The sequence below is a fragment of the Rhipicephalus microplus genome, chromosome 4 (genome assembly GCF_043290135.1).
Source record: "Rhipicephalus microplus isolate Deutch F79 chromosome 4, USDA_Rmic, whole genome shotgun sequence".
Lineage (NCBI taxonomy): Eukaryota > Metazoa > Arthropoda > Arachnida > Ixodida > Ixodidae > Rhipicephalus > Rhipicephalus microplus.
The window spans coordinates 214,572,059-214,595,333 of record NC_134703.1 but is presented as its reverse complement, the minus strand read 5'-3'; the positions used below and the strand labels follow the sequence as shown (position 1 = coordinate 214,595,333).

Sequence of the window (23,275 nt, the reverse complement as noted above, 5' to 3'; positions counted from 1 at the left end):
CCTCACGATCACCCCCTTAACTTATGGTCTTCTAGATACTTTGCAAGAAGATCCAAATGTTCGTGAAACGCCAATGCTGGTTCTAGTGTTGACTATCCAATTTCTTGCATATTTTAGCGCCACTTCATAATGTTTCACTTAATAAAAAATTACAACAGAGTCACCTTTCATAGCATTGATTCCCAAGTTACGTGAAATCTGCGTCTTTTTTTGTGGGCAGTAGCGGATGGCGAAATGTATGCCACAAAATGATCTTCATTTGGTATTGCAAAGCGCCAGTACTGTGAAAGCAATCGATTAGGTCCGATACAATGAAACATTATGTAAAAAACACTCTGAAAATGCAGAAAAATAATAGTTGGCCTCGCGCGGCTCGGCCTCCTGCAGGCTTCAAACCGCTTGTAGAGCGCAAGGATTGAACGCAAATGCACCCACTCGAACAGCAGCGCAACATGCGGGCAGTTCTCTGCAGCAGGGCCATCTCCTAGCCCGCGCTCAGCACACTAGGCAGTACATTTCTAGACACTGTACCTCTGTTGTTCAGAGAAGCTGCAAACTGCCAGGCCTCTCAATTTACTGCAATTCTGGAGCTTTATAAATCATGTTTGACAGTTTAACCGAAGCGTCGTCCACTCACCACTGCGAATAGATGTAGCGTCCCACGCAAGTGTAGGTTATTACACCGAGATCGTGTCTGTTGTTAGTGAGTCTTGCCAAAGCTCATTGAAATCAACTGCAAAACGACGGAGACGCGAAGTAGACGCACCGCCACGTTCTTCTGACTCGACTTCACAACAAAACGAGAAGTGCGTTGGGAGCAGAACAGACGTACCTGGCATCCCAGCAGACAAAACGCTAAGTGTTCTTCACCTAATACTGTGCTGTTATTTTCATAAATAGATAGTGCGTACTTTTGAGGGCAAACAAAGATTGTTTGTTTTCAAATGTCGTAAGGAATAATTCATTATATCTTTTTGCCAAATCTAATACGCAATGGCAGAGCAATGCATACCTTGGTGTTTAAATTTGTCGGGGTTTCACTTCTACCGCCTAGTCACAAGAACTGTTTGCAATAAAGTTTGCTTACAAAAAAATGAAGCAAGTTTTGATTTGATATAACTTCACATCACTTTGTTTCATGCTCGGAAAGGAAGCGTCACGAATCTTAAGAACGTGATCCATCCAAAGCATATCCAAAGCCTGAAATTTCCATACTTTCCATGCGGGAACAAGCGCCACTAAAGGAGCCCACGTAGAAACAAGCGTCAGATTTCACTCTAGGTATTATTGTATGAAACTCTATGGTGCAGTGGACGCAGTGGGGGCACAGCGGTCACCAAACTCGCGCAGCCGTGAAGTTGGCTTTCCCTAAGCGGCTGTTTTGTTGCGCACGCGAGCGGCGAGTTCTGTAAGAAGTGCAAATTTGCTACCTACGGTAGCATATACAGTAACTCTACTTAGCGCATGAGGTAGGGCATGGCGTTTACGAATGCGCATTCTTGTCTCCTTGGAATGGCGAGAAGTTCAGCATGCAACATCTGCGCCTGCGAGGAAACGCTTGAGCAGATTCTATACCACTGATCAGCATACCAATCTGAACGACGTATTATGAAAGCCAAGCTCTGTCAGTTGGATTCACGGCCGCTTACAGAAAAAAAGATCCTGCGACCTTGGCCACCGGCATCGCATACGCGCAAAGCCACAAAAGCCCTCTTGTACTTCCTAAGGACCACCAGACTTCACGAGCGCCTGTGAAAGAACAGTGGGAGACCCTGCTCTGTGGTATCGAGCTGACTATTATTCCTTCTCTTTCTACTCCTTTTTTATCTCTTTTCCTTCTACTATTCCCCCTTTCCCCACCCTAAGTGTAGGGTAGCCAACCGAGCCAAGCTTGATTAACCTTCCTGCCTTTCCTCTCTTTTTATCTGTTTGTCGCTATACTTTGCGCCACACCCCACTGCCCCCGCTGCGTGAAGAACAAAACCTAAACCGTAGAAAACAATTCGTAGACAGTTTGCTAGCTAACGGAATCTAATCCGAAGCCTGTACTTCAACATAATTCTAATGTGTGTACAATGATCGCAGTGCTAGATCCCAGCCTAAGTCTTATTGTAAGAATGTCTATGGTATAGGCTGTCATGATGATTAAGACGTGGTCAAGGTTTAGCTGTGGTCGTGACGTTATAAAAAAGTCAGGCAGAACTGATTACAAATTTAAACGTGCTTTTTTTAAGCAAAATGACAGCTTCGACAAAAAATTGAAATAGCCATTGCCTTTAAAAATATCACCAGGAAAACTTCCTCGCACTTTTGTTGCATGGGTAAATTTCTGTACATAGTGGAACGACAAACAAATAATGAAGAAGCCTCTGATTGTGTACATGCCAAGCTGAACGTCCTCGACGCTATGTGGGTTCTATCGTAACCAATAGAATGCAGAGGTAGATTTGACATTTTATTGTTGCTGGCTCATTCAGAAGAGCGTGTCGCCAGAGCTAAGAAAAATTCCGAGTTTTGCCAAGCTCGAGTCATTCTGCATAGCCTCCCTGCGCACTATTTGCGGACAGTTTTTGTATTCATTTGTATGGCACGGGAATCGCTGGGTCTGTAGACTACATGTCATGCCTCTTGTGTGAACTGATGCCTTTTAGCTGAACACTCTCTGCTGTATAAGCTGCTCAATAGTTGTTTGTACTTCCTACATGTTGTTATATATATTGCACCGCCCAACCCTGCCTGAAGCCTAAAATTCAGACTGGCAGCATTTTCCTAAATATACAAATAAAAAAGTCAAAGCTTTGCCACAAAGGCGAAGCAATGAACGTGATAGCAACAAATTGGAAAGTCACGCGCAGTATGCAAGTACATCGAAGCGTGCCACACGTTTCTCACGCACAAACGACGCACTAAACGTACGCGCAGGTACAGATGAACGCCAATAAGCGTCTCACTTGTTATTTCACTGTGTCTGAAAAGTGCACTCTTTTCGCAAACGCAGGCTGTGAAACAATTGAAGGGACACTTGTGCGCCCGGTAACTACAACAGAATCGTTCTAGTGTAAGCCCAACGCCAACCAAGACGTATGATCCTCCCCACCGCGAGATAAGGGCCACGAGGGATTGTCCACCCTTCTCTTCTCCGCGGACCAAAGTGCGCGTGAGAGATGAGAGCCGCTGCACGCTCATTGCGTGGTCTTGCTGATAATGCTAAATACACGATAGTCCCCCCTCTTCGAGATGCCCGCCAAGAGCGGTAAGTGGGAGCTATAAATACCTTGCCATTTAAACGCAGGAGGAGGTACCCCTCGGTGGTTCAATGGCTGACGCCCCGCACTCACGACGCGGATGACCCACGTTCGATCCCGCGCGCCGGAGTATTTTCCTGGATTTCTTTCTTTCTTGCGTTTTTATGTATATAGATACGTGTACATATACGGTGCATAAAACCGATGTCGGGGGCGAAATCCAGAGGAGTGTGTCCATACAATTGCTATCGCAATAATAAATCAGACGAGATCTAGCGAGCCAGAAGGCACACGACGGCGACCTAATAAACACGATGTGCGCGGTAAGCGCTTTAGGCGGCACTGCCGTGCTCTCCGACCACGCCTATACGATGTTCACACTCGGTATGCCCCCATACGCAAAGCAGTTTGCGTATAGCCTTGTAATGAACGGACTAAGAACCGACTTTGATATCATATCCCTTCTGGCCATGTAATCTACATGCAGCCGTGTAACTGCAGTATACCCATTACTGCCCACCTTTGGTGATAACGAAGCGGCAGGCGCAACTGCATTTCGGGGCCCCGAGGCAGCCTGTTGTTGTCCGCGCATCAGCCGAGCGGCAGGCCGCCCGACGACGCCCATCCAGACGCCATCGCACCTGGCGGGCCGACTTGGCCCCAGCAGCACCTGCGCATCAAGAAGAAGCAAGAGTGCCTCAAAAACCATGCGGACAAGGCATTTGAAGACGTATTCACAAATATGACTCTTTATCTAACTTTCGTATCCATATTTCTAACGTAAATAATCAGCTAAGTCATGACATGTCTCAAGATAAACTGGTGCATTGAAGACAAGGACACAGAAAAGATGATACACTGTGTTTACTATAGCTACGTAGCCCACGGCCTCGAAAACGTGGCCGAATGATTTCCCTTTTGCAGAAACTCAGGGGAGTTCAGTAATTCAATAGCTTCGCTTACATTTTTGTGTACTTTTGCTGGGCTTTTGTGCTAAACGTGGCAAATAATATCAAACATTAACGATAATGTTCATGCTAATATAGGTAAAAAAATTATATGTGATTAAATTTTCGCTGCTCTTGTCTATTTTCAGGATTTCGAGGTCATCTTCAGCTCGTGCAGATGTTATTTTGCTCTCTCGTTATTCTCAGTTCACTCTCCTTCGACGATTATTTGATGACAAGGCTAGAAAAACGCGACCCTTTTTTCGCAACTTGTGCAGCATGAGTGAATAACATCTTGGCTCTACCAGTGGGAACTCCAAGTTTGAATCAGTTGCTAGCGGGCCGTCACGATCATTCAAGTTATAGCGGGTGCACACCATATCGCTCATTTAATAATAATAATAATAATATTATTATTATTATTATTATTATTATTATTATTATTATTATTATTATTATTATTATTATTATTATTATTATTATTATTATTATTATATTAATATATTATTATTATTATTATTATTATTATTATTATTATTATTATTATTATTATTATTATTATTATTATTATTATTATTATTATTATTATTATTATTATTATTATTATTATTATTATTATTATTATTATTATTATTATTATTATTATTATTAATTTTTATTTCCATCAATGATGCGGCATGCTACGGGTAAAAGTTGATTGAGACAAAAGCAAGTTGACAAAAGGCCCACAGCCACTTCTACAATGCAATTTCATTCTCGTTAGTTTAAGAATTAACAAAATATTACATTCTCGATCTTCTCAACTAAACCAATCAACTCAGCACTCTCTCCCATGCTTTTTAGGAGCGAAGCTTCTCAGGACGTGGCTCTATCCTTCCTCTGTTTCTGCATGTGGCCACCTTGCAAACATTCCCTTACGGCCCCGCCATGGTGGTCTAGTGGCTAAGGTACTCGGCTTCTGACCCACAGGTCGCGAAATTGAATCCCATCGGTGGCGGCTGCATCTCCGATGGAGGCGGAAATGTTGTAGGCTCTTGTGTTCAGATTCAGGTGCACGTCAAAGAAGCCCAGGTGGTCGAAATTTCCGGAGCCCTTCACTACGGCGTTTCTCATGCTCATATGGTGGTTTTGGGACGATGAACTCCACACATCATCATCATCATCCCACTACACCCCATGACCGATTCACCACTTCAGCGACCATAAAACCGATACTGTTGAGAAGTAGGCAATATGAAATGCAAGATGGTCCTTTACTTGTATTCGTATGCGCGTTAAAAAACTATAGATTTTTCCACTGTATTCATTCCTTGCTTCTTTATGACCGCCTATAGTACCACCTTTGCAAACTGTCCGCTACGTCGTCTTCACAGATATCCCGCTTCGCCCCATCACCGATCTATCACTTCACCGACCATGAAGCCGTTTTAATGAAGGGGGAACGGAAGCGACGTACAGCCACCACTTGCCAATAATAAAATTTCTTGTACCAATATATACAGTGTTTCTCACGTATTTTATGTTGTCGTAGGCGATATTCGAAGATTTCTCACAGTATAGCAATGAAACACTCCAGCGCTTCACCCCACTCATCATCATTCACTCCATGGATATGCTGTGATTTTTTCGGCCGTGGTGACACTGGTAGCTATTGGCGCAGTCAATCACACAGTTGCCGCCAAGGGCGAGCACGACAACTCTAAACGCGGCTTGGTCGCGCCACCCCACCTGCTGCTACGGCGAAGCACAGAGCAGGCCCGTATACCGGAAGGAAATAAAACTATTATCTGGTTTTATGCGCGATTTGTTTGGTGAGTAGTCCGGAATCCCATTTGCTTAGGACGCTGTACCCGCACGTTTCACGAGGGCGTTTTGAGTCTTCGCATCCAAGCTGGACAGAGCTGCCTCCCACTCTCTAATGCTTTATTGTGTCCTGGGCTGCAAAGGTGGATTCGGTACAATGCGGCTCGGGAGGTTGTTTCATTGGCGCAGAACCTGCACTGTGGTGTGTGCGATGGGATTTATCATAGACAGTCTATATTTTCGCAAGCAATACAAGACCGACAGCGAGGAGCTGCTTGCTTGCTTGTTGTTGTTGTTGTTGTTGTTGTTGTTGTTGTTGTTATCCTGTGCAAATGACTCGTACCCAAAGAAGGGGATTGACCGATTATAAGGTGAATTTGCCCTAAACTTTCAGCATTGCGTCATTCCTACAATTTTTTTTGGAACCTAATTTTGATTTGAAATACCGATATCAAGTTTGCAGAAAAAAAAATAAGAAAAATAGTGAGACAGCAATTTAGCAAGAAAATCGTTTAGTCGCAGTGATGTATTCTTGAACGGCGAATAAAACATCCCTGTGGCTGAAACCCAGTGTAGAGGCTCCAAATGAAAGAAGATCAGGTTGTGATAGTTGCAAGCCCAGTCTTTGAAGAGGTGGTGCTAGTATGCTTTGCCTGAATAAATCGAAACGGCGACAATGTAATGAAAAATGACTGATCGTTTCCTCTTGATTACAGTAAATGCACATAGGGGAATTTAATATGCCTGATCTATGCAAGTAAAAATTGAGGGAGGTAACGCGGCAACGAAATTTCGTGATGACAACTTCCATCATCCTTGATTTAGTCAGTTCACTGCGCCAGGGAAATAACAAGTGTTTGTACTCTGTAGAAGCCGTCAGTGCAGGGTCAGATGAATTTTGCCTGATTTTAAGTGTGCGAAATCGCGCCACCGTAATGTATACTGTATGAGGGAAAATAGGAATAATTGGTGTCGAAAGGGATGCCTTCGCAAGAGAATCAGCTATTTCGTTTAACAACAAACCTTTGTGCCCTGGTGTCCAGATTAAATGAATACTTTGGAGATGACAGGGGATCAACGATTTAAAAAGTTTCACTATAGGTGAGTGACCAGATGCGGACAGAGAAGAGCACACTGATAATGAATCAGTTATGACTGCTACGCCTGGAATGGAAATATTAACTTTCGCAAAGCTAACATTATTGCCACGAATTCAGCCAGAAAGACAGGAAGAAAGTCCGGTAAGCTTGCTTGCTTGCTTGCTTTTTTCTTTCTTTTGTGGCTCTCACCCACTAGGGTGGATTGGCCAAGAAGCCGGTGGTTAATGCAAGTCAATACCTTCAGGTTTTCTAGACTAGGGGAATATGATTACTGTGTTTTGACTGTGAAATTGTTTTAGCGCAATGTAAAAAAAGAAAAAGGGGGGGAGAGAAATGATGGAATCCAGAGCAACAAAAATACTGTCTTCTTCTTCACAACCAAAACGAGTATGAGCCATAGCGGCACGTTCTTCAAGGGTGGCATGCGTCATTACCCCTTCTCCCAAAAATTATCATTTCGATGCTGTGCATGAAGGCAAAAAGAAAAATGAGACGAAGGTTACTATACGAGCAAAAGGAACACTTTAACGCAAAATAACGTAGCCAATTGTGTAGTTAGGAGTCACATGGAAAATAGGAAGGAAGATAAGGAAAAGGAGAAAATAAAAATAAATACGCAAAGTTACCATAATGTCAGTCGCTCCGATGGTGAGTCACAGCGCCGAAATTGTGATTTGAGCCTTGAAACCTGAATGACATCAGTCTGCGTGGTGGGGAGGGGGGGTGACGGGAACGTCTCGAAGTGGCTTCTGGGAGAACACCGTAAGTAACTTCGCTGAGACGTCGTACGACCTTGTAAGTGCTGATGTAGCAGCGAAGCAGCTTTTCTGAACGGCCATGCTGTCGCGTAGGGGTCCACACCCAGACTTCATCACCAGACTTGAAAGTACCCTACTGGTACCTTCACGGTACCTTAAGTACCTTAGCGGCGTGCATCTGCGGTTCGGTAACGCTTAATACGGTGACCAGCGAATTGACAGGCCTCCTCTGCGCACTGCGTCAACTTCGCGGCATCCGTGTAATACATTTCTAAGTTGCCAGACAGGAGCATGGCACCGAGCATAATCTTGACCTCGTGACCTTAGACTGAGCGAGAAGAAGTGAAACCGGTACTATCTTGAACAGCCGTATTAGAAGTGAAAGTTGTGTAAGGAGGTATATCGTTTCAGTTCTTGTGGTCCATGTCCACATACACTAATAGTATGTCTGCGATAGTCAGGTTGAACCTTCCAATCAGCCCGTTTGCTTGCGGATGTTAATCCGTTGTTTTACGACGTTCTGCGCCATTTATTCGCAAACATTTCTGCAGCATATTTGCGGTAAAAGCTGTCTCACGATCACTTATGACGACAGCTGGCAGTCTCTGACGTAGGACGATGCTTCGAAGAAAAAAAAAATGGGTGACTTCTGCTGTGGTAGCTTTTGAAACTGCCCTGTTTTGCAGTAGCGTGTTAAGTAGTTAGCAGCAACCACAATCCACCGGTTTCTAGATGAAGACCTGGCGAATGGTCTCAGCAAGTCCACGCCAATCTGACAAAAAAAGGCGCCTTCGGTGGGCCTATTGGTTGAAGCAGTCCCGCTGGTCGTAAAGGTGGAATCTTACGTCGCTGACAGTCACGACCTGTGTGAACGTAGTGCTTCACAGTCTTTGCGAGACGTGGCCATAGTAGCAGCAGTGAACTCACTGCAGCGTGGCGTACAGTCGAGGTGTCCCGACAATGGCTCGTCATTTCATGCACGTAAAATGTTACCACGAAGCCTCGTTGGCGCAACATGCATATACGTAGTTTGTGCAGGACCCAAATTCTTTTCGTAAAGCAGTCTATCTCTGAATCAAAAGGAGGATAGCGAGCGTGCAAAGCTTCAAGAAAGTTGAAAATTGTGCCCTTCCAGTTATTCAATGAGCGGAATGAGCTCCGATTCTACACGCTCTTGCTCAGACAAGCTGGTTGCTGACACGGCAGAAAGAATAGCGTCATCGCCTTCAAGGTCAGTGTTCACAATTTCGACTAGTGCACGTGAAAGACAGCGTCAGTGTGTTTCCGCCCACATTTGTGGACGGTCGTGACGTCGAATTCTTGTAGCTAAAGGCCCCATCGTGCTAGGTGACCTGAGAGATATTTGAGGTTCGCGAACCAACAGATGGAATAGTGGTCGCTAACTACCCTGAATGAGCGGCTTTACAAGTACGGGCGGAACTTACTTATTCCCCAGACAACAGCGAGTCATTCTTTTTCGGTTGCAGAATAGTTTTTTCTCTGCTGGAGATAATGTTTTGCTCACATAACCAATCACGTGCTCTATGTCATTATGCCACAGAACTAATCCCGCTCCTAGTCCAACATTGCTGACATCTTTGTGTAAGACCGTGTGGGCGCTTTCGTCAAAATTATCCAGTACAAGCGGAGCCTCCAGAAGGTTTTGGAGAGTGTCGAACGCATGGAGCTGGTCTGAACCCTTAACAAACTAAAGACCGTCTTCTGTATGCTTGTTGAGCAGTTCAGTGATTTTCGAAAAGTTTTTGAAAAAGAGCCTGTAGTACGCACAGAGACCGAGAAATCGGTGTAGGTCGCGCTCATTTGTGGGCACGGGAAAGGCAGCATCAGCGCGGGTTTTCTCCGTATTTTGGCAGATGCTGGCATGGCTCACGACATGACCGAGGAACTTCAGTTTACCTATACTCTTAACAACTGTCACGTGAAGCGCACATCATCATAAAAATACCTTGGCATGCATCTTTCACCCTCACTATCATGGTCCACGCTCATAGAGAAAATTTCAGCACAAGCATCCTTCACTCTCGTTTACCTCAAACATAACCTTCATGACGCTCCAATTTCGACCAAAGCACTTGCATATCTAACCTTCGTTCGTCCTCAACTTGAATTCGCCTCCTCAGTTTGGTCATATCATCAGGCCTACCAAATTAATGCCCTCGAACGTGTTCGAAACCGCGCAGCACGCTTGATTGCGAAAGATTACGGCTGACATTCCAGTATCACTCACATTGAATCATCACTATCATCGCCTCCCTTAGATTCTCGCAGAAAGATCGCCTTGATCTGCCTGTTTCACAAAATAGCATCCCGTAAGCATTAAACCACTTTCCCTCTCACCTAGCCAACACGCACTTCTCGCCGTTTGCACAATAGCCGTTCTTTCAAACGCACTTTTGGGCACAAGAAAGAATTCAACTCAACTCTTCAGCATTACCAGTAGCTCTTGAAATATGGAATGGTCTTCCCGATAATATTGCCAACATTCATGATCCCGTATTGTTTCGTCACGAAGTAACAACCATTTTTTTCATCACCAGTGGCCTCAACCTTCCACTAAACCATGTATATTGGTCTTCGTTGTATATTGTATTATTTGTTATAGTTATGTGTTACACGCTTAAAAATGAGTTTCTCTGCATTTTGTTTATTAGCTGCATGTCATGCCTGCTCTCGCTAACAATTATTAACGTAATTTTTATGTTATATAATGAGTATAATTATGTTTTGATATTTCAAATAATGTGATTATGCACTGTATATACCCCCCCTCACAAAATACTCCTGATGGAGCCTGCGGGGGTTTCTGTGAATAAATGAATAATTTAACGCGATAGCGTCAAAGAGCTCGTTTCGGAGAAATTCCAGCGTAAGTGTTTGCGTCGGTATCAGTATCGGCGTTGGTATGGTTGGTTGTGAGCGAAAAACCATCATCCTATGTGTGATGAAAAAATTGCAAAAGATGCAAATGAATAAAACAAATTATAAAGAAAACCCTGAGCCAAGTTGGACCCAAACCAGAGTTGTTAGGGTCCGAGTGGGGGATTGAGTCAGGATCGTTTTCGTGGCAAGCGCATATTCTACCACAGAGTCGTGAAAGCGAGGCGTTAACCACTGAGCAGCCCCGGAGCACTTCATACCACACAGTCACGCCTCTGCTTGTGAAAACAGTCAAAAGAACTTCCTCTGCTTTGAAACACAGTGGAAATAGCTTTCATGTTTCACATACACACGCGTCCTGTATACATGCTTCACAATGCATCATGAAATATTGTAGTGTTATTGCGTGAATAAGCGTCCATTGCCAACGGGTGTCAGAATATGAATTTTTCATAATGTCTCAGAGGTTGAAAGCCACTGTCCCACTACAAAAGGCACACTCTGGAGCGCCTATTCTCTTGAGGCCACGTATTGGGTGCATATTGATATCAAATATTTAATGCACTATGTGGTTGAAGTACGTATCAAAAACAGAATGTTGCTATTGCTTTCAACTCATAAAAGCGAAGCTTTAGGATCCCCTGATTTTTTGTATCCAACATGGCATTTCTAAGGTTTCAGAGAAAGCCCCACTGTTGTAATTGCCTGAAGAACTGTCTTAAGGCGTTAAACATGTTGTTCGAACTAGTCTACAAATATCACAAAGTCGTCAAGGTAAACAAGGCATTATATATATTTGAGCCCCGTCAGAACCGTATGCGCCATTTTTTGAAAACTAGCCGGTGTGGAGCATAGACCGAAAGGCAAGACTCTAGACTCGTACAGGCCATCGTAAGTACTAAAAGCCGTCTTCGGTCACGCTCATTCACGGCGATTTGCAAGTAGCCGCTACGCAAATCCATGGAGGAAAAATATTTAGCATTACATATACAATCTAACCAGTCATCAATCCGGGGTGGAGGATAAACGTCCTTTTTGTTGGCTTTATTTACGGTGATCAACGCGAAACCACAACTTACCACCCTCCCTCTTCAAATCGACAACTGGTGAAGACCAGGGACCGGTCGATGGCTGGATGATGTCGTTTGCAACCATCTGCTGCACTTGGTCACGTACAACATCTCGTTTCTTTTGCCACACTTTATTTACCACGAGATCGAGCAGAGTCGCCGCCTGGCAACAACTGGCCAAAATGGTGAAGTGTGGATTGATCCTTCCATCGTCTGCTAGCCACGTCGTGTTTCTAAGTGCATGTACGTCATGCACGTTCTCAAAGTGTGGTTTGTCTGGTCATGTCAGCGCGAGTGTAACTGTTTCTAAATATGTCTGAAATGACATACTAAAGCCTTTGCTCTCACTCGACAATTAATGCACTGTAATAAGATCGGCGAAAGCAACTTTCAAGGGTGCTGTTTATTGTCTTCGTACCTTCAATTCGCCAGAATAATTCCAGCCTGCAATTCTGTTTCAAGCACATCGCAATATGCTCGTGGCATTCTCCCAAACATGAGGACTAATAAATGCTGTGTGAATGCAGCGTCTAAACAGACTCGATTGTTACAAAAAAAAGGCTTTTGGCTATGCACTTGGGCGCTGTTGGTAGGTGCACAACTACGCCACTGTAGTTTATCGATCATGCGAGGAGCCTTAGTTGTGTTTATCTAGCCGTGGTACCACTACATAGAAACACTTGTATGTTTATGTGTGAATATTACTATCACAGAAACTGTGACACTTTGGTACTTATACTGTCCTTAGAACAGAGCTACCGTGCGCAACCATGTGCTTAAATTTAGGAACGCTTTAAAGAGCCCAGACGTCGAAAATTAATTCAGACGGCATGCCTTATATGTAATGTCGTATATTTAACTAAAATTTTTATCCCTTTTCCATTCTTTTCAGCGTCTATGTGGCATTGTTAGTGACTGAAGGAAGGCAGTGCTCATTTTTGTTTACTGGTGCAAGAACATGTGCGTACACTTAGTAAACTCAGTGTAGCGCAAAGCGCCGTCAGCAACAAAGCTTTCCTGACTAAACTTATCGACTGTCGCACATTTCATGCTGAACAGAATGAGAGAAGGAAAAAAAACATGTCCGTATAAGGTGCGAATGATGGTACTGAATGACTCATACTGACATGCGCGCTTTCTACTATCTTTCATTTTATTTTATTTTATTAGGCAGATGACAAAGATGTAAATAAGTAGTTCAGTCACGCTTTAGCAGTGCTTGAAGGCAGAACAGAAGCTAACCATGTACAAAGAGTAGAGACGCGATTCAGTGCGAAAGCGTGAAAAGAGCCAGCCAGGGCGAGCATTTCAAATAAAGGCAGATTGCGCTTTACTCGTGGATAATTTTAGCGTTGTATAGGCGTCGTGCACCGAAGTAGTAGAGAGGAGCATAAACATCAACAGCAAACATGTTTCATTCGCCGACAATCGGCTGAGACTACACACTACGAAGCGCCACTGCTTGTATTTGTGTACACGCCGTACACCGCCTACCCGCACTTTCGCAGGGACGGTGCTGTCACCTATAGCCCAATCTCATGGCGAATAGGCATGTTGCAGGATGGGTCTCTCGGTGGATTCGGTGATGATATGAGGCTGAGCAAGTGGCGTCTGGTAGCAGCCTTGAAATGAGCTGAGTATACGCAAAAGGCTCTCTCGTTGTGCCGATTGTAGACCCTCGTTTACGTTGAGAGTGCTCGCGAAGGCCTCGTCAGTGTGGTCATTGAATGAAAGTGAAGCTAAGGTTGATGAACCTTGGGCATCTGCAACTTCTTCAAAATATGCAATGACAGTGTTTCTGAAAAGATGGCGATATTCGTCACAGAATTTCGTGACCATAAGGTGCGCATGCCTGTTGCTAGGTCGTATGGGTCCTCGGGCAACGCAGATTTGTCATGAAATAAGGAGAGACAAATTGGCCACAGCAATTACTATGTTAGACATGTCCTGTGTTAATTCCACCTTGACAAAGAGGCTGCTTCAAGGCGGAAGAGTCGGCGACTCGTCGGTAACACCAAGTCCTCCCTTCGGGAATCGCGTGCTGTCAGTTGCTGCACTAAAAGGATCTTTGAACGACACAAGTACATCAAGGAGGTCATTGACTGCACCCTATTAACCGAGATAGTCTGTGATTCAATGTCGGGGTTTGTGTTGAACCCAGGACCGCCAGCCATGAATTCAATCGATTTAAGAGAGTGCACACACGCATGTAAGGTATATTTACTAAATATACCTTACATGCAATCCTTACTAAATGCAAGTCTCAGTAAAAGTCTCTCGCCGTGTCTGCCCGTGGCTTCTTCGTCGCCGCTTCCTAGCGACGTTGCGCCCATGACTCGCTGATGTCCTCAGCGTAAGTCCGTCCATGCCATGGCATGGATTTCCGCATGGCAGTCCGGTGGCGGTAGCTTACCAGCCACCACACTCATCTGACAGCACACCGCGGTCATACCAGCCACCCGAAACGGCAGCCAGAGCAGCGGCCAAACGCGGGCCGAAACTCGCAGCCACTCTGGACCCCAGTGGCAACTGCGGCACCTCTTTTGAACCCTGGGAGACACTCTAAAGGATTTGTGTAGGAACTGCGCAGTTACCCCCGAACAGGGTTCTTTGCTCCTCCCGAAGTCGGAACGCGTGCAAAAAAAATTGCACATGGAGCGTCAAGAATGGCACTTTCTTTCTCGTGGAGTAAAGCACCCGTTTTTGGGAGCAACTGCAGGACAGCATGAATGTTCCTGCCGTGTGCAAATGGCCCATCAGTGCCTACACAAGCCAGTTCTCTTCTAGATGGCGCCGTAGCGTGGTTTGGTGTAGTGGTTAGTGTACGCGCATGCTGACTGAGTGGTCGCGAGTTCGGATCCCGTGTGTTTGCTTCAAACTTTCTGAACTTCATTTCAAAGTGTGATGCTTGCACCCGTATTGCACACATTGACACAACGTGACTTCAGGTGACGCGCGCCAGCCGATACTTGTGCCCTCCATATAGTTTTCGACGCACGAGCCTGCGGGGCCCAGCTGCGCGCGAACCATGTTGGAAAAAAGGAGAACGTGAAAGAGGAGGCAGAAGTGAATCCTCAAGACAAATATATTTTGTTCTAGCTGTGTTATTATTCTTGGGCACAAGTTCGCCCTGCCTACGTTAGCTTATTAAAAAGTGTTCATTGCACCGTGCGTTACAATATAATCAAAAGTCAGCACGCACTTCAAAGCCTGGTCAAGCCAACCCACACCTGATTTTTTTTTTTGGTATAACTGTTGCTCCTTTGTGGAGTCACCGCGAGAGCACGGTTACTCTTTTGCCGTTACTCCCAAAATGTTGCAATGTGTGTGGCAAGCTATATACATCTCTAAAAGAGCAACCTTGATACCCCTTTTCCTCATTTACTTCTTAGAGTGCTGTCAACCAGCCGGACTGCAGGCTTCGACCATCAGTTGCCCAGCTGTCAAGGATGGCAGGCGGATAAGCAGCGCACCACCTGGTCCTTGGGCCAGTCACCCAGCCGGATTTCAGTAACAGAACAGCACGACGAGGATGTGCATGAGTTTTCCAGATCGGGTGTACAGCCGAGAACTGCCTCAATCACAGCTGTGCCTCCAAATCTGCCTGCGTGCTTTCCCTACCAGTGCGTGCTATCTTATTTGTCATTTATCATGGCAATCGCACAGTATCGGTTTTATTTTCCTATCCTACAACACATAGTTTATTTCCAGGACGACAGGGCGAGAGCACACGTACTGACTCGAATGCGTGCCGTGCAGATGCCGGTAGGCATCCCCAGATAGCCACCTGCCATTCGCAACTGGGGTCTTTGCCATGGTATGGTAACCTTGCTCACTTGAGATGTCAGTGCAGTGCTCAATACGGAGTAATTGGCACCGGTGTTGACGAGGACGTTGACAGCATGGATGTCGACGAAGACGGCAATTTCGGCAGATACGATCTTTCTGATGTCGGAGAACACTGAAAAGTCGGAAATGTCTTCGTCAGGTCGGTACGTCGAAGGAGGATATTTAACAGTTCACCGGACCGTGACTTCACCCTACAGGTGGCTGTTCTTAGTTTACCCTTGAGTTGGGACTTGAGTTCGGACTGGCATGGTGAATGGACGCGTTTTTTTCTTGGTGCTCTCGATCAACTGAGCAGATAAGTGGCTTTGTCTGTTTCGAGCTTGCTTCTATCATTAATAGGGCAGCAGTTTAAACTTTCGTAGCACTTATGTCATTGTACCGCTTTTCGGGTTCAATCACCAGGTAATACTTGTTTGTGTGTGTGTGTTTTGTTTGTGTTATTTCTTTTGCCACCCTGTGGGGGACGTGCACGTACAACGAACACGCATATTTTTGTAGTAGAGCTTAGACTTTCTTTGTTTCGTGGGCAGGATTCGTCATACGCCGTGTTTTCTAATTATCAAGTGGGACAATTCATAAGGACAATTGGTGTCAAAAAGACTTTATTAATATAGCTGTAGAATGTTCAGGATGCGAGATGGGTTTGAAAATGAACGCAAATGCAGGCGCGAATGGAGAGGAGGCTGATGCGAAGAGTAGTCAATCTGAGGTCGATGAAAAAAATGGAGAAATTGATGGTTACCAGAGTGAACTGCTGATTAGAATCACCGAGCTGGAGACTGCGTTGGTGATAGAGCAAGAAAAAACAAGGGCTATGGGAGAATGGCTCAGGTCCACCGAGAAGGCACTAGCAAAGGTAAACAAAACAGCAGCCGATGGAGAGAATGGTAGGGCACCGGCAACCAGAACGGCGGAAAATTGAGACCAAGCAAATTCGGAAAAAAACAGGTTCAGCTCGTTCAATCGTCACAAGGCCCGGTTTTAGCGAAGTAGTGGTGGGGCTGGGAGGGGACAAAGCAGCCGGCTTCACAGGTGCACGCAACCTCCAGGTGCAGGATGCTCCAGCTAAAAAGTCACAGCCCGTGATAATCGCCGAGAACTCGAATTTAAATCGATGCGCAGAAGCAATCAAAGACAGGGTAAGAGGTGACAAGACGGTTGCAGTAGGGATGCTCTAAGGACGCAAGCTGGAAGCAGTCATGAGGTAAGCGAGTGCAAAACTCAGAACTCCAGCTGATGGACGAAACCTCGTGATAATTGCAGGCGGTTTAAACGATGTCTTTAATGAAGTTATGGCAGGACTAACGACCACACTGGCGAAAGGGGTCCATGACATGCACGCCATTTGTCCTCAGGTACATTTTGTGATATGCATGATACCAGAGGTACCAGTGCGAGACAGCCACCTTCAAAGAGCGGTTATCAACGCAAACCAAGAGGTATGGTGGATGAGTCGAGAGAAATGTTTTGAGGTGGTGGAAATAAACATAGAGGTGTATAGTTTGGGCAGTTTTCAACGAGACAGAATTCACTTCGATAGGAGGTTAGCTTATGACGTGGGCTGGCGTTTTGCAGGACGCGCAGTAGCTTTTTTGGATGGGGGGGGGGGGAGGGGGGCACGTGGGCCTTTCGGGGTCCAGGATAGCTAGTAGCAAGAAAAACAACCAGGGGACTCTTTAAAAGGTGGTATAGACATATACGATTCTAAAGTGAGACCAATATCTAAGACACATAGAGTCCGGGGCAGAAATCGACGTAGGGTATATTAACATGCAGGGCGGCAGGAATAGGCTGAAGTGGGAATAAACGAACAGCTAAGGGAGGAGAGGCCGATGGTATATGGTTTTGTAGAAACACATCTTAAGGATATGGAACAACCACCAAGCAATCCGGAATACGCATGGGAATATTGTAATAGAAGAGAAGGCAGCAGAAAGGGGGGGGGGTGGTATTGGGGAATTCATTTATAAAAATACAGACTGCTAAAGGGTCGAGCAGGAGTGCAAGGAACATTCATGGCTAAAACGGAAAGTGGCAGGGCAAGTGACGCTCCCGAATTTGGTATATTTGTGGACAGGGGCAAAAGCCAGAGAGGAAAAGCAACAAGTGGTGCAGTGCATAGACAAATGACATTGAATAACTAGAAGAAGAGTGCGAGGTAAATATATTAGGAGATATGAATGCGCACATACAATATATAGGTGTATATACTGAACCAACAGGCAGAATCCTAATGGATATGTGTGAAGGCATGATTTATTAATTTGCAACAGCACCGAGAAATGCGAAGCGCAGATAACATGGGAGGTGGGAAGGCTGCAGTCGACGATAGATTATGCAATAATGTCACATAGAATGTAGGATCAGCTAGGGGTGATAAACATAGAATAATATGGGTCCAGAAGCATAGTTAGTGATGAGAAACGTATCAAGTTGAGATTTGGAAGAGAAATAAAATTGGAAAGGTGGCATTATGAGCAACCACATAGTAATATTTATTCAGAAAGGCAAATATAATAGCAACTAAAGAGGTTGAGAAGCTAATCACCGAGGATACTAAAACAGAATTGACGTACACAAATTCTACTCGATTGTTTGAGTTAGAGCTTGCTAAGGGACGAGTCAAATCAACCGAGAAAAGCAGACACAAACCCAAGAGCGGGGGGGGGGATGAGGAAGTTAAGAGAGCCATAGTAAGATGACAGGATGCCTCCAGGTAACACAGGTATGCTAAACAGAGGGGTGAACCGGAAAATGATGTAAAAAAAATGGAATAACATTTTGAGCTGCAGAAGGCAAGTGTCCGATCTGATCAGTGAAAAGATTAGAAGAAAGGGGGGCCAAGGAATGACGGAAGTAAACAAAAAGAATAGAAAGGCAGCTGCAGAGTTTTGGGACCATTTCGATTCTCTGACTAATAAGACAATCATGAAACAGTGGTTTATAACTACAGTTCAAGGTGTCAGACAAAAAGGGGATGAGGCACTGGCATATATAAAAAACAATGATGATAAAAAAGTTTAAACACCAAGAAAACGCTGCATGCACCGTAACAAATGAGAATGGATTATTCAGCTCAGTGGCTCCGCTAGAATAATGATAGTGGGAAAGGGCAGATAGAAGGGTTCCTAATAGCACATCGACAAGCCCTGACGGCATCCCAATCGGGCTAATAAAAAAACTACTGAGACCAAACTCCAAGCAAACGTTAAAAGAGGCTGTGAGCAAAGCAATAATGTATGGTGAAGCTCTCAATTGGTGGAAACTAAGCAGGATCAGCGTGATCTATAAAGGAAAGGGGGATAAAGCCGATATAAACAACTGCCATCCTATAACAGTGATATCAGAAGTTTACAGGCTGGTGATGCAGATAGTAAAGGAAAGACAACAGACATGGGTAGAGAATGAGGAGTGCTGAGAGAACTACAAAATGGGTTTTGTAAACGAAGGAGGTTGGAAAATAATTTGTTTTCTTTGATGCACTCTATTGAATTTGCGGAAAAAGAACACAGGCCCCCGTGACTGGCATTTCTAGATATCAAGGAAGCTTACGATAGTGTGGTTCAAAAAGACTTGTCCGGAATACTGTACACACTAGATGTGGAAGATAGAAAAACTAATCTTTTAAGGGATAGCTATAAAAGTAACAATGTAGTTATCAAATGGGAAGAACAGGTATCTGAACCTATAGAGATACAACACGGGCTTCTACAGGGATGCCCCTTGTCGCCTTTGTTATTTATGCTGTATCTCTAGGGACTAGAAGCCAAACTAGAGAGAAGTCGACTTGGATTCAGCCTCTCTTCTTTCAAGCAAGGAAAACACATTAAACACTCATTACCAATATTGATGTATGCAGATGATATAGTATTATTAGCCGACAAGGAAAATCTGCAGATATTGATAGATATCTGTGGTAATGAGGGAGATAAGTTAAACTTGAAGTTTAGCAGTGAAAAATTGGCAATCATAATTTCTATTGATAACAAAGGCAGTGAGCATAAGACACAGGAAGTCACGCCTGAAATACTGGGTAAATACAAATATTTGGCCGTATTGATAAATAGCGAGGCTCAGTATTTGGGGGAGCAGGAAAGATAGGTGATGACTAAGGGCGCCAGGAATGCAGCTGTAATAAAACATAGGGCACTGCAGAACTACAATAGGTATGACATTGTGAGAGGGATTTGGAAAGGGGTCATGGTCCCAGGTTTGACGTTCGGCAATGCAGTATTGTGCATAAAATCACAGGCTCAAGCAAGATTGGAAAGTTAACAACGCGGCATAAGTAGACTTGCTTCGGGAGCACACGGGAATACCCCAAATCAAGTGGTACAGGGAGACATGGAATGGGCATCGTTTGAGTGCAGGGAAGCTAGCAGCAAGATAGAATTTGAGGAGCGATTGAGAAAAATGGGAGAGGAGCGTTGAGCTAGGAAAGTTTTCAACTACTTGTACATGAAGAATGTCGATTCTAAATGAAGGAAACGAACTCAAAAAATGCAAGCAAGTATTTAGGCAACAGCAGAATACCAAGCCATAAGGAAACATTGCTTAGGAAAAAGGTGAAGGAAACAAAGAGGGATATGTGTAAGATGAAAATGCTTGCGAAATCATCCCCTGACACCTACCGAACTTTCAAGCAGGAAAATTCAAGAGAGAAGATCTACGATAATTTTCGGGGTAGTTCTCTGCTCTTCGAAGCTAGAACGCGAGTATTTCGGACTAAGATGTACCGAGCAAATTATGAAGGCACAAACACGGTTTGTAGTGCTTTTGGAGAGGAAGAGGAAACCGCTAAAATTGTGATATTGGTCTGTAAAAGGCTCCTCCCAATAGTCAAAAATAATGGCGTCGAATTTTTCAAAGCTTTGTGGTGAAGGGACAGTGAAGGCAAAATAGACTTTAAACGAGTAAAAATACCCAGCAGGAGGCGAACTGATTTGTGGCTGCAATTGAGTCGCGAGTGAAATTTAATCCTTAAACACACAGTGATGGTACCTAACTTTATGGCTAGGTGGCGTGAGCCACCACGCTATCTGAAGGGCACTAGCCGAATACATCCATCCATCAATCCTGCGGAGACTTGATGACCGGCTTCTAAAAGGAGCGGAAGACGACGTGGGCAAACTGGGCGACTTAAACCGTCGAGGCAACGGTGGACTGTTGCTGCTGAATATGGATTTATGGTGCTGAATAGACGAAGGAGTTCGCTGGCCCATGAATTATGCTTTGATTTTGCGGGGGCGCTCACCATAGTGTGAGCGCCCCCGTGACGCAACCCAAGCTGAAGCACGATGTTGTACCTTCTATCTTCACAAACTGTTGAAAATACTTGTCCTCAAAGCCAACACGTCGTGAATCACCAGCAAAGAAAATCGCAAGAAGGGCGAGCGCTGCTTTGCAAGAAGCTACAAACAGGTCACTTGAGTCCAAAGAACTTGAGCAGAAAAGAAACACGGTGTCTTTATACACGTACTTCAAGACGAAGCTGTCAGGGATCTGCAATAATAATTTTTGGACAGTGCCTATCAGTAACGAGTGCGTAAGATTTCTTGTCATTGAAATTAATCCTTCTTACGTTAAATGCTCATTGACTGTTCTGCCACATCTTTCACCTTCTGTTGTTTTGATCAAAGTGCAACTCCGATCGCTTCCTTGTGGTAACGCTGTGGCAAGCTTTGTGCTTGGGGTAGCATTGTGACATGGTTCTGGAAACGAAGCTAGTTGTGCAAATCTGTCATTGAAAGAATATGCCAAGGACTTTCTCTCACGCAGTGACCAATGCGGTATCGTCCCTTCTCCGGACTTTTCTTCGCTGGAACCACCAACCGACATTGATGCATGTGAAAATGATGTCACCACACAATCTATCATGTGCATGGTAGTTTGCACAGCAACCAATATTGTCTTGATTGACGTCTGTAGGTTGAAAAATCACAGTATCCAAGACAATGCGCAGAAGAAGGCTACAGCACGAAAATCAGCAACACCGAAGAAAAAGTGATCTTTTAACGGAATAAAGCTTGTCTTGTGTCGTGTGGTTTCTTCTTACAAGAGTGAAATGACCTTCAGCATGCTTTCTTGTGCCCGAGAAAGCTTCCAGATACATGACATAGTAATTTGCACCCATCAGAGATTATTACCACACTGATAGAAGCGAGCGCGACGCTTCCGAATACTGGAACGCAGCATCCGCACGAGCCCACAGGGTGCCATTCCACGCGCTACCCGCACAGCCGCAACGCACGTGTCATAACCCACACACACTCAAGCTCGGGAACGTTAATGTTACTTTGTGAGTCCGGTTGACCGCGGGAACTTAAGCAGCGCTTTCGTGGCTTTTCTGCTTGAAACTTGAACAATCCGGCTCTGAATACAGCGGGTCGTTGAGCCGTGCTAACATTGCCGAAAGCTTTTGTCTTTAGGAGCTATAATGAATAAAGCCACAAAGGACGTGGGCAATACTTTCCTCACTGCCACAGTGATCATACGTAGCAATAACAGTGATCGCAATTCTGTAAGCAAGACGGTTCGTGAATGACGCTAAAAGCCATAAGCAGCACAGGATGGTTGTTCTGGATCGGTATAGTGCGGATGGATTTCGAAGTTAAAGTGAGAGGTCTAAACGGCGTAGATCGATGTGCAGAAAACCGGTCGTGCTCCATATTCAGTGGCCCCGCCGCGGAGGTCTAGTGGCTAAGGTACTCGGCTGCTGACCCGCAAGTCGTGGGTTCAAATCCCGGCTGCGGCGGCTGCATTTCCGACGGAGGCGGAAATGTTGTAGGCCCGTGTGCTCAGATTTGGATGCACGTTAAAGAACCCCAGGTGGTCTAAATTTCCGGAGCCCTCCACTACGGCGTCTCTCATAATCAAATGGTGGTTTTGGGACGTTAAACCCTACAAATCAATCCATATTCAGTGTTATATATCACGTGCGAAAAAACGTATCTTGAATGTTGCATCGTTTCTTGATAGCGGAATTAGTTTCAGTACACCACTTTCATGAAAATTTCTGGCAGAATTATCAGCAGATTCATTGCTGTCAATGCGACAGGGACCTAGGAGCCACTAAAAATGATGTTATGCTCATTGTCTTCAAATTGCTCACGGGGTTTCCTTATTTTCAATACTAGGTGGTCTTGTTCACCACCACGCAAAGCTGACGATAGACACTGCAGGGAAGACTTGGAGTAGATAAGTATGCCCCTATATGCCCCATATGGTGACTCCAGTTGAAAACGCCGAAGCGCACTGCGGAGTGCCGCCATCTCCGCAGCATTCGATGGAGAACAATGAGACGTTCTGAAATGATACGTTTCGCCTTTTGCTTGGAATCGCAGAGTTTCTGCAGATCCTTGAGCAGCTCTCAATTCATTCAGGTAGAGTTTAGCGTGATTCCTCGTTGAACACCGTGAGATACAGCTGCTGTCTTCAATAGGTTCTATATAACGAACAAAATGGAATGCAAGCTTCCCGTGCGGTAGGGCTTCCAGTTCATTTCATTCAGCAGCCTTCCGACTTTGAGTAGCCTTCCACACATACAATCTTAAAAAGATTGTAAATAAAATGGGCGTCCGAGTGGTCATGTGTGCTCCAAAGAAA

At 44.8% G+C, this 23,275-nt stretch overlaps 1 protein-coding gene across 8 annotated transcripts in view; it reads right to left on the bottom strand.

Annotated features, from left to right (window-relative positions):
* Positions 1-23,275, bottom strand: part of LOC119172975 (cell adhesion molecule Dscam1-like) — a 2,235,730-nt gene that overhangs the window by 2,058,300 nt on the left and 154,155 nt on the right. For all 8 annotated transcript variants that reach the window (XM_075891768.1, XM_075891770.1, XM_075891774.1 and 5 more), the window contains exon 2: positions 3,766-3,915. In XM_075891768.1, coding sequence (XP_075747883.1) covers positions 3,766-3,800 — 35 coding nt within the window. In that variant the 5' untranslated portion in view covers positions 3,801-3,915. The remainder of the gene's footprint in view (positions 1-3,765; positions 3,916-23,275) is intronic.